General features: G+C 37.4%; 1 protein-coding gene across 2 annotated transcripts in view; it reads right to left on the minus strand.

Moving 5' to 3' along the window:
• The window catches only part of Gabra3 (gamma-aminobutyric acid type A receptor alpha3 subunit), a 225,990-nt gene that overhangs the window by 12,837 nt on the left and 199,992 nt on the right, over positions 1 to 13,161 (minus strand). For both annotated transcript variants that reach the window (XM_008829498.2, XM_029561816.1), the window contains exon 8: positions 5,666 to 5,818. In XM_008829498.2, the coding sequence (XP_008827720.1) occupies positions 5,666 to 5,818 (153 nt within the window). The remainder of the gene's footprint in view (positions 1 to 5,665; positions 5,819 to 13,161) is intronic.

Raw genomic sequence — 13,161 nt, forward strand, 5'->3', positions numbered from 1 at the left:
TTCTAACAAGCCTGGAACTTAGTCCATGACGCATGACAAGGCTCTGAATTCAGTATGGTTTCTACTTGTGGACGCTCTTCTGATAATGCAACAAACTACTGTGGAAAGTGTGTCAGGACCTGCACTGACTTCCAGGTCTCAACTGAGCTTTATGCCAATCAAAAGTACTCCAAATCTGTGTCTTGTGAGCTTTTGAGAAACCATAACTTGTTTGGTGGCCTCCGGATTTTTAAAAATTCTTTTAAAAATTCAGTTTTAAGCTGAATGTTTTAAAACTATTTCAAATATTAGACATGCATTTGAACCACAGTGTTGTAGCTAGCAATATTTAAACCAATCTGGAAAGAAATCTTAGTATCTGAAGCAGTAATATGACCACACTAAAGTGGGCTATCACTTTAGTAAGCCTGAGTTTTATTGAGTCTCAGTTTTACAAGCTCCAGTTTTTTCATATGCAAAATGGGGACAGTAGGTACCAAAAGATACAGTAATTTGTGGGGTAAATGAATGTGATGGCATTTATTAAGGTCTATAGCACAAGATGTAAAATGCACACTCCATAAACAGTACCCTCTATAATTATTACACTTATTTTATTGTTATTAACAATAGAATTATCATGTTTGTAATTTTCAATTGTAGTAATATTTTAATCACATTATTGGCAATACTGTCATCATAATTTTTTATTGGAAGTAATTATATAGACTTATTGAGCACTATAAGTTAGAAGTGAAGTCCTAGGCGCTGCCATTTACTTGCTTTCCATCTTGGCAATTCCTTTGATCCCTCTGTGCCTCTATTCTCTCCATCTAGGAGCATGAGATACCCCAGGATCTTCATAAGGCAGTTCTATACCCAAAGTCAATCATATCTTAAGGAGAAGTTATCACAATGTTTTCCTGAGTGTTAAAAAGCTGAAGAGGATGGGAACTATGTGCATGGGTCTAGTACGGCACCCAATGAAATTCTGGTGATCTAAGAGTTGCTACAGAATAAGAAAAACCAGAAGAAGTGCTGACTCAATTAACTCTACCCAGAGTGTAAGCCATGTGCATCACAGCCCCTGGTGCTTCCTCTCCTGTCTTCATCCTTCCAATTTCTTACTTCTACATTTGCTATCTAGACTAGAAAAGGCTATTCAACACAGACCCTAAAGGAGCACCTTTGCATAAACTGGGCACCAAAGCTGAGTAGCAAAAAAAAGCATGTGAAATTATGTAAGGATCAGTCACAAAGGTAGTAATTATAAACAAATGAACTGGCTTTCTAATCTGGTGGGCTCTGATCACAGACGCAAAGATCACTAATACTAATATGATACCAAGAATAGAGAGTGCTTTCTGGGAGAAACAAGCTGCCTCAGTAATGGTTATGAGCAAATGCAGTTGTCTACCTGAGCACATTCTTAACGGCTGTACTGCACCATGAGTGTTTCTGTGCCTTTGCTCAGAGGAAATTTTTAGAGTTTTAGCCTTTAAGGCTTAATTAGACCTGTCACCTTATGAAGGGCTCTTAGTTGGTCAGAGTTGGTAAGGCTCTTGATCAAACATTCTGTATACTTCACAGATAGACAAAGAGAATATCAGCATTTTCAAAGAGAACCAGCATGACAGTGATTCTCTTTCACAAGGGCTTCCAAAAAGCCCTTCTTGAAGTGTTCAGGTAGAGCTGGTTGACTTCTCATTTCCTATGAGTGAGTACTTCTTGTACACACACTTGTTAAGATGTGTCTGTCCTAAGAAACTGCATATATGATAAGTGAAACTGACATTAATTTCTACCCCTAACCAACACTTTCTCATATGCTCTTTTACGTCCATACCACTCTCTCCTTGGTCTCAGGTAACCACTGATCTATTGCCTTTCACTATGACTTAGATTGCCACCCCCCCACACACACACCACATACACAGTTTCATGTAACTACTACATTGTATGTACACATTTATGTCTGGCTACCTTCATTCACCATATTTTAGGGTTATTCACGTTGCTTCATCTATCTTCAGTGTAATTATCTTAATTTCAAACTGATTCCATGATATTTTAGTGTAACCTAATTTGTTCATCTATTCACTTATTAATAGGCATCTAAATTATTTTTAATGTTCAACTCATAAATAAGTGTCTGAAGAATTGCATTAAGCACTTTCATGAGAATGGTTTCATTTCTCTTCATAAATCCCTATATTTGGAACTAGAACATTAGAGTGTAAGCATATGTTTACCTTTTGATGACGCTACCAAAACTCTCTTTGAAAGTACTTGTATCATTTAATATTCACAGAAGATGTAGTAAAGACCTTGATTTAGGAAAATTTAACATTAATTGATATTTTTATGTAATAATGAAAGTCCGTCTCAGCTTACATGGATTACATTAAAGTCTAGCATTGTCTTTTAAATATATTGTTTATACAGTAAGTCACTGTTACTATATGTATCTAACATCCATTCACACATAAACATTTATGTATTTCTCATTTTCATGCCCTTTAAAAATAATTTCATCCTTACTTCTAGGATAGTTTCTCTTTCATTTGAAGAATAATGATTAGTATTTTCTTCAGGGAGACTCTAATGATAACAGTTTTTAGTGCTTTATTGTTTTTTTTACAATGATACTTTGGTTCTGTTGAGATGCACTGCAAGTATGTGCATTACAACTTTAGAAGCAGCTGAGCTAGGTTCATGATTACCTTTCTCTGCCAGTAACATGCATAGCACCTTCTAGTACAATGAAACTTACCCATTAGAGCTAAAGCTTCAAAGTCAATGCCAGCTTGATTTCTCCTTGTTTTGTGACTCAGGCATGCATTATCTTCCGCAACAGGTTCTTACCATCATGTTCTTGTGGGTAACCAAGAGCAATGACAATAAGCCATACTGTTTGAGGATTTATGGGACATGCCTGATCAACACCTCCAAAAGAGGAAGACCACTCCTGGCGTTAGAGTTTTATTCGATGGTCTGTGATGTGGATTGGGGTCACTGAATCCTGTTATAGGGTACCTATATTTAAACTCTTTTAATATTGTATATGAACATATTTTAAGAGGCTTCTACAATAATGTTTCCATATGACTTTTTCAAAAGGCTTTCATTGTTAGTTCCCCATACTCCCTCTTCTGCCTACTCATTTCTCACCCATTTAACCCTTCATATTCCCCCTTTATATCACTGCATTCTATCATCAGCCTTACCCATCTGTGAAGCCTGTAAGCTTCCATATATTTTTAAGAACTCTGTACTGTTTATTTGTTTTTCTTCTATATGCCAATAACACATTGTCTTAATTACTACAGCATTTTTGACATCCTGTGGGGCAATTCTCTCTTCTCTGTTCTTATTCAATAGGATATTGTCTACTCTTGGCTCTTTGTTCTTACATAAAAAAATGTGCAATCAGTTTTTAAATTAACATTTCAACTTGGAGTTATTAGCATCCATGCAGTTACTGTAAATAAGAATTCTAAGTTTAGTATGAGGCCAAGTTTCAAGTAAAAAATAAATTCTCAAGGAATCCTGTATTTCACACTGAGCCCCAGCCAAAATCAAAATGCTTCATCATTTATTTCTTACAGCATGTGTAGTTTCCTAATGTTCTCTTACATTGAGATTTAACATTTCTGTGATATTGGATTTACAGGAATGGTTTTGTCTTAATTCCTATGGCTTATGTAACAAGTTAGTAGAAATTTCATGACTTAAAAAAAAACAACAGCAACACACAAATCTGGGCTGGAGAGATGTCTGAACGGTTAAAAGCACCATCTGCTCTTGCAGAGGACCCGGGTTTGGTTCCCACCACCTGCTTGCTGGTTGACAACCATCTGTAACCCCAGTTCTATGGGCTCTAGTGCCCTCTTTTGGATTCTTCAGGTACTGCATACGTGTGCTGCACTTACACACATGCAAACAAAAATACACACATGAAATAAAAATTGTTTAAAATTTAAAAACTCACAACTCTATACTTCAGATATAGACTCCATAAGTATGAAAAGAGTCTTAACAAGTTAAGTTCAATGTGGACTAGGACTCTACTCCCTCTAAAGTCTCCCATAGAATAATCTGTTGTCTTTTGCAAATTCTGAAGCTATATTAATTGCATTTCTTAGCTACTGGGTATTTTCCTCCTTCTTCATTGCCAATAACAGAGTATCTCTCAATCTGGCCTGCTTCCTTCATCACAATGCTAATTCCTCTGTAGCTAAATGCCCAATAATGTAGGATAATCCCCCCGGCTAGAAGTCTTCAAGTAAATCAACTCTGGAGATTTACTTTCACCTTATACAATCACATTTCTGCATTCAGGGACTTGAAAATAAGTATTTCTCAAGTCTATTCTTCAGTATACCACAGTCTAAGTTATTATCCTTCACTTTAATCAAGCTCAGTACATTTGTAGTATTTTAAAACTTATATTATTGTTTACCAAAGACAGTAATCCATCCATTCATGTTACAATAGCAGTTTTTATGATGAACAATCCAGTTTCAGGTGTTTATTTCATCTAGGCCTCTAAATTTTTCCTTTTATGTTTTATGAGCTTGAATGCTAAGTTAGAAATTTTATTAGCTTTTCTTGGATTCTCATAGCATTTTTGTTATAGTTCTAAAATGGGTACCTTTAACCCACACCCAAATAACTTCTGTCCCTTTCATTTTATTAAAACTGTTCTCTTCAAGATCAGTAAGGTCCAAGTACATCACCATAACTAAGAGAGAATTTTATCTTCATCTTACATAAATTCCCAGTAGGCTTTCAGCCCACATGATTATTTCCTGCCAGTTACTCTTGATATCCATGCTGTTATATCTATCTTCTTGTTTTGTAACTTCTATTTCTCCACTGCTGTCTCCTACTGGACCTGACCCAATGTGATACTTCTTTCTGAAACATCATTTACTATTGATTTAACAATACTGTACAGCTTCAAGATGTTGATGAAAATGCCTTTTCTATGGGCACACAGCATGTCTAAGCATGTGCTGCACATTTCCTTTTCCCCAAGGGTAGTTCAATAGCCTGGAAGCATTACCTTTTGTTTTCTGAAAATTTTGTTATAGGAAAAACAGGCAGAAAATGTTTTGTATGCTTTAAGTCTCTAAGGGAAAAAGTGTTAATGGTATGAAAACTCCTTTGTAGAGATCAGTAACCTCATATTGAAGCAAATTTCTCAGATTATATGTACTGTTTGAGGAACAATTTAAGATATGTGTGGCCTCACTGAATATCAGTGAATTCAGGCTTTCAAAAAGGCTGGAGCAGAAGCAGCAAAGTCACATCTGCATACAAATAGTGCTTCCTTAAAAAGCCTCTGCTCACTTCTCTGTTTTCAACTCTTTATATTTTCTAGCTTGGGCACTAAATTCCTGTACTTTTCACTGAAGATACAGTTCCTTCCTGATTCCTGGGGCAAAATGAGACAGGAAATATTTGAGTAAACTTACTACCTCACCATTCATATAGCTACACTTTTTTAAGAACTCAGTTGCTTGAAATCCCAGAACCTGATGAGTCCATTGATTCTACTGGGCTTGGATACTGTTCTGTATCTCCAGCAATGGGTCTTCCACCTCCTTACTTCTACTCTGACTGTGAATGACACACTTCTTAGCAAACCTCTGTACTCCATTCTCCATAATGCAACACTTACCAAAGACCGTGCGTGCAGGCACAGATTCTCTGTTAAGCCAGAAAGACACTTGTGACAGAATGACAGTCATGATACATGGCAAGTAAGTCTGAATCACAAAGTAGCCAATTTTTCTCTTCAGATGAAAGTGGGTTGTCATCACGACATATTCTCCTGGACAGAGAAAAAATTAGGCAGTATGTAGTCACATAAGCATGTTAAAGCAACTTGGGCACCAATTCTGTTCACCAAGATCCTAAGTCTTACATTCAAAATAAGACATCCAGCACCTTCAAAATCCTTGGTATTCTTAATAATGATAATCATTTTGGTGTGAAAAAATATGCTAAAAATATACTAGAACAATTTGCAAAGAGAAGTTCATTCAAACCATGTTTCCATTTAAATAATAATAAAAAATAGTGATGTCTTTTAAAGCATTTGTTGTGAGATAAGCACTCATCTAGTACTTTAGTTTAATTAAAATATTTAATCTTTGTAATGACACTATGGGGCAAGTACTCTTGTGATCCTCATTTTATAAATCAAGAAAATAAGGCAAGGCATTAAATGACTTGCACACAATTATCCAGGTCATAAATACTGGTGCCAAAATTTATGTTCAGATAGGTTGAAGCCATTTTACTCTTCTTTACCTCTATGCCTTGTTATTTTAAAGGTGTTATTTGATTAGAACCAAAGGTTCTCATAGTGGCTAGAGAGATGAATCACTAGTTAAAAGCATGAACAGCACTGGCAGAAAACCTGTATTTGGCTCTCAGCAAACACATTGGGCAGCTCACTGTCTGTAATTTCAGCCTCTGCGGATCTGACACCCTGTTTTTGGCCTCTCTCTGAACCCACACACTCATGGTACACATACAGACAAGCAGGCAACATACACAAAAGCAAATACAAAAAAATTAATGTTCACATAGGAGAATGTTGGCCAACCTGTATCACCACACTCCCAAAGTAAAAGTGCATACTTACTGACGGGTGGTAAACTTTTGGCTGTGATAATTCTTACCAACTGCCAATAGGCAATTCTCATACTTCTGGATCTTTCACTAGCATGTGACAGAGGTGAACCCTTCATTTTCCTGGAGTCACACTCTTCACAGAAAAAAATGCTTTTCTGGTTTTCTTTCTACATCTTTGATCACCCCCCCACCCAATCTCCACTGATGTTTCTCTTAAATTTCTGAACAGTGGGGGATATAAAGAACCTAGATTCTATACTTGTCTTTTTTATTTTTTATTCTCACTCACTTGGCATGTCTTTAATATCTTAAACTCTTAAGCTTCCTACTTGCTATACATGGAATTTTATCTCCCCCAAAGATATTGTGAATTCTTAACCTACATTGCTTCAGAATATAACCTTATTTGGAAATAGACTTATTCCATATATAGTTACCATGAGGCCATACTCAAGCATGGTGGGCTCCGGGATCTAACATGGCCAATATTCTTATATGAAGAAAAGAGACACACTGAAAGGCAGAGGCAGAAAATAGGGTGAAACATTGCAAGCCAAGCGGCTCTCAAGATTGCTGCCTACCCCTAGAATCCATGAATTGGCAAGGGACAGATTCTGAGTCTGTACACATAATCTTGGCCATATTTTTATTTTAGACTTCTAACCTCCAGAACTGAGAGACAAGAACTTTATTTTAAGCCACATGATTAGTGATACTTTGTGTATTAGTTATTTTTTTGTTCCTGTGATAGAAACACCATGCCCAAGCGAACTTATACAAGGAAGAGTTCATTTAGCTTACTGTTCCAAAAGGGCAAGAGTCCATTATGGTGGGGAGGCATGGTGGCAGAGGTGACTGGAGTAGGAGCAGAAGCTAAGCACTCACATCTTCAAGCAGGCACAGGACAAGGAGAGTGACTGGAGATCCGACAAGGCTTAAGAACTCGCTAAGTTCACCCCTAGGGACACAGTTCCTCCAGCATACCCACACCATGTAAGACCTCCCGAAACAGTGGTACCAACTGGGGACAAAATGCCCAAATACTTGGAGCCTATGGGGGACATTCTTATTTAAACCATCACATTTTGCTTTAGGGTTACCCACTTATGTCTAGATCTACAAATTTGAGCCAATTATTCAACATCACTTCTTGGGGATCTAATAGTCATTTTGATCTAACGTACAAATTTGGGGCTTTACTTTCTGTATTCATTATTCTCTTATAAACTGTTTCTTCCAACAGATTACTGTCTCAAAGACTAGTAGTTTTGAGCTCTCAGACCTGCTTGGGTGGCTAGGACCCTAGCATACTTCCAGAATGGCCAGCTCTACCAGACTTACCATGGTGAGTTCCCTTTCACACACTTCCCCATACCCCCACTATTTCAGCTCTCAGGTCTACTTAGATCACTGGGACCCTCACATGTCACCAACCTGCCAGCTCTCACAGACCTGACAACTCTGCCAGACCTGCAGTAGTTCCCTTTCCCAAAGTTCTGCATGCCCCATCTCAGCTCTTAGGCCTGCTCAAGTGGATAGGATCCTTGTGTGGCCCCACACCTGCCAGCTCTCCCAGACCTTCAATGGTGAGTTTCCTTTCCCACACATCACTGTGTCCCACCATCTCACCTCTCAAGCATGATCAGGTAATTAGGATCCTTGCACACTACGACCTCTGCGCTCTCCCAGCCTAGCCTATCAGCCAACCTGTTCACCTAGCATCTACCCAGTCTACCCTGCCCCTCCAAGATTGTGAGAAATCAATCCTAGGCCCTTAAGTCAAAAGCTATACCTATACCTAACTGAACCGAGACCACTTCTTGCACCCAATTTGTATAACAACATAAATTGACCACAAATTGTGATAGCAAGCACTACTCAGCTGGACCACACTGACAAGGTGGGGAAACAATAAACAAACATAAGAATTATCATTCCACAAAGATGAGATCATTTATCCACACCAAGAAACACCACCACTGACACAAGTCTAGATGCTTAGATCTCATTGAAGAAACACAAACAACATGCATAATGAAGATAAGCTGTGTATACCAGAAATTAACACCCCACCATAATGTTTTCTGAGACTGGCAAGCAGATGAAAAAGACAATGATTTCAAAATAGCAATTACAATTATGTTTAAGAAACTCAAAGAGGATATGAATAAAAGACTGAATGGATATTATGAAAGCACTAACAGTTGGATGAAATAACTAAAATAATTCAAACGTGAAATTAGAATTTAATAAAAGAATCTCTGAAGAAAAGCCAGACTGAAATAAATCTTGAAATGAAAATCTCAGGAACTGAAACAAAAATCTTAGAGGAGAGAAGCAAAAAGGAAGTGGAGGAAATGGAACAGAGAATATCAGATCTCGAAGCCAACCCGGGAACAGAATATGCAAGACCTCTGGGACACTGTACGAAGACCAAACCTATGAGTCATAGGAATAGAAGAAACTCATGTCAAGGGCATAGAAAATATTTTTAGTAATATCGTAGAAGAAAACTTCCCAAATCTAGGAAAAGAAATACCTATAAAAGTACAAGAGGCATAGAAAACACCAAGTACACAGTAACAGGAAAGAAACTCCTCATGTCATATAATAGTCAAAACACTAAATGTACAGAACAAACATCAAATCACATATACAGTCCGGCCCATCAGAATAATGTCTGACTGTTCAATGGAAACTATGAAATCCAGAAGGGCTTGGACCCATGTCCTACAGATCATGAAAGAATTTTCAGCCCAGACTACTATACACAACAAAACTGTCAGTTGTGATCAAAAAGAAAAAAGAAAAATTTTCCAGATAAAAACATTTAAGGAATTTATGTCCACTAAACCATCTCTATAGAGAATACTCAGTAGAATACAAACAAGGAGAAATCAAGCTGGTGCTGATTTCAAACTTTCATCTCTACTGGCTGGCTTTCATAGTGCTGGAAAGTTCTATCCATGCTACCAGAGGAGAAAAGTAATCATCAAGCTTACCCAGCTGTGAATCTTGTGTGCTTCAACAACAACTAGCCTGGTAAGATATGCCCTCTGGTCAATACTGGCATGAATATTATCCACGCAATCAATCACTTTCTAATTGGATTTAAGATCTGCCTCATAAAATGGAGCCCATACCTGACACTGATAACAGGCCTAGGAACCTATGAGTAGACAAGTCACAGACCTTAGGCGAGTGCCTAATACTATTATTCTGGTAAATGGATATAGTATTAAACTGATTACTAATGATTTACTGTTATAGCCACAGATTAATGCATCTCTCAACTGTCAATGGAGAAGCTTCGCTATGCAGCAAATGACTATAAACACAGAGACCCGCAAGTGGCCAATGTGCACAGAATAAGAGGCTACAGAGTGCTTACCACCAAATAGGACACTTACATCAAACTTTTGTCAAGGCTCAGGGATCATTGTGGAAGAGAGGGCAAAAAGATTGTAAGGGTCAGAGGTGATGGATGACCATAAGGAAACCAGTTTTCCAGGTGGCTGGTTATTCATATGAACTCACAGCAATGGTGACTGCATGCACAAGTGCCATGTAAGCTCGACCAAGACAAAATCCCACTATAGATGTGGGGAGGTAGATGAGAAACTGCAATCCAATCTGAGGAACTATTGGCAACTGATGACTGTTAGGAGGGGGAGAGTCAGCCTCTTTCAATGATGAGAGTCTTGGTAGACTAGGTTCAAGTCTCCAATGGATGGAAATACATTGCAGGACATTTGGCGATACAAGGTTGGCACTATATAGCATATATATGCCATATAGCTCTTGGTGCCTAATCCCAAATTATCTGCAAAATGATTGACATTCTCTCTCTCTCCCTCCCTCCCTTGTTCTTTCCTTTTCTTCTTCTTGGACTTTGGTTAACTTGACCAATTTTTTCCCCCTACACATCTTAGTCTCATATTCCTGAGCCCTTACTTCTCAATCCTATCCCTCATTCATGTGAAATATTTGATATATAATATAACTGATATATTGATATGTAATATATTATTTAATATAATTTGGATGCTGGAGATATGGCTCAGTAGTTAAGAGCACTGGCTGCTGTTGAAGAAGACCTGGGTTTGGTTCCCCGTACCCACGTGGTAGCTGTTCATAACTCCAGTTCCAGGGGATTCAACACCCTCTTCTGTCCTCCCTGGGGACTGTACGCATGTGGTGAGCTTACATACATGTACGCATAATACACATAAACATAAAAATTAAAATTAAAAATGTTAATATCATTCACAGTTATGTTCTGTAAATCTGAAAGGCAATGTAAATGTACTTTCCAAATGCTTATCAAATCAAACATTTTTTAAATTACTGAATATATTTTCTTCAATCTCCTATCTGTTATTTCCCTTTTCCTCTCCTTCCCTCCCTCCTCCCGCTGCGCTTTAGTTTCCAGTAAGGAGCATGACCTTTGCATAACACTGGGTGAAGAGACTTCTATTTTCGCTTTAGTTTTCGGATTATCTGGGTTCAGCAGAAAAAGTCAAGGGGACAATGAGCAGCCTCTTTAGCACATTCACTGATGGTCACAGACAGAGGCATCAATACAGAGAAGGAGGGAGGGAACACAGCATAGCATAATAGATAGTTTCTACTGGTAGAAATTACAAGTGCAGTTTCAGAAAGCTTAGCAAATTAATTGTATCAATTAACTGAATAGGTGTTTTTCAACTACATCCCCAGCATTTTCTATATCCATATTCTTTCTGTCAAAGTGAGAACTAAAGCTTTACTGAGATTAGAAGATTTTTCCAGCTTCTCTCTTCCTATTGTTAAGCTTGTTAAGTGCCGCCTGTGTTGTATGTTAAATATTCAAAGGTAATTAAATAGGATAATATGTATTTATAAATTAGGTATCTATTAGCTATACCAGAATTGCCGAACAGCTTAGAAAATTAATGCTTTGTATAACTGAACGCGTTTTCCTAGAGTGGATAATTCCCTTCATCCTTACCTCTTATTGTTACCTCTCTCTGGTTTTATGTTTCTTTGTTTGTTTGCATTTATGAAGTGGTTTGTACATTTTTCCCCTGCTTTGGCTCTTCAGACTACTGGCTCTATGTTAAGCGTAAAATATTTGAAGATATAATGTAAAACATTCTCAACTTATCTATTTTCTAGGATTGTGAAATATACAAGAGGATTAAAAAATCTCCATAAATTAATCCAGTATATAAAGAAAGTTGATTTTTCCCATGTTTGGTATTTCTCCATCTCTCCACATCTGTCCTCATTCCATATTCTTTTCATTTCCATCTCTCTAATTTTTCTTTGTGTCTCAATCTTTCTCCTGTTTCTGCATTTGTCTACACATGTAGAGATAGCATAAACAACTACAATTATAAGAAAACTGATAGGATAACCAAAGACCAAGTTTTTAAGCAAAATAGAAAAATAAGATCTTGAATCCTAACTATCCTTCTAAACAACCAATATGATAATTTGACAAATGAGAGGAAATGGAATCAGCATTGAAATTAAAAACTGGTGTCAAGAAGCAACCCAAGTTTGAAGAATTTCATTCATTTATTTTACACATACCTGAATCTGGAGCAAAGGGTAGGAAACACTTTGCTTGGAATTATCTCATATTGGAGACTGCATTTGGAGAGAAATTCAATTGTACCAAACAGAATGCATGTGTATTGTAGGTATTTTTCTGGCCCAGTTTCCCAGTCATGTGATAGACCCTCCATGGAGGAGCATATTCAACATTCAGAAGGGACTGTCTGCTTTAACTGTCACATATATTTGAGGTAATAATATTTATATAGTTCTTATATAAAAATGTATGAAAGTATGTACAGCAAAACGTTTCCCACTCACCTGTCTTATTTCCCTTGCTTTAGGTAACTATCGATAGCAGTCACATGTATTTTCCTAGAGGTACTACATGTATATAACATGTTACACACACACACACACACACACACACACATATATATATATATATACACACACACATACGTATTACCTGCTAATTAAAAGCTACTTTGAAAATATTTATCTATATTTAAATAAGTTGATAGAAATTAAAGAGAAGAACATTTTGAACAAATGTCCAAACCACGTTGTTTCTGTCCTGTTTTGTTCAACGTCTCCATTTGATGATGTCTGACCTGTCATCCTTAAGGGTTCATATGTGTTTAGTGTCTTCACTGCCACCCACTGGAGTCTTATCAAGGAAGAAGTCAGCAAGGGAATTCAATGGCTTCTGTATGGATGGGACACAGATGGGACATTGCTGACTAGGGCGGCACCTGTGGTTCTCACAGGGCATCAAGACCTCAAGGTCTCATGGACAATATGGGCTGTCTCAATAAGAGAAGCAAAAACCAGAGTAGTTACAGGGACATGAAGGTCTGTGCAGAGAACAATTACTGTCTTATTTGCCACCGACACAATGATCGTACTGAGGTTTTTACTTTCCCGGTTAAAAAAAGCAAGCCAGAATGCTTTTCCCAAAAGACTTTGAAGGGTTTTTCTACAGAGAAATTA

The sequence above is a fragment of the Nannospalax galili genome, unplaced genomic scaffold, assembly GCF_000622305.1.
Source record: "Nannospalax galili isolate Female #2095 unplaced genomic scaffold, S.galili_v1.0 scaffold513, whole genome shotgun sequence".
Classification (NCBI taxonomy): domain Eukaryota; kingdom Metazoa; phylum Chordata; class Mammalia; order Rodentia; family Spalacidae; genus Nannospalax; species Nannospalax galili.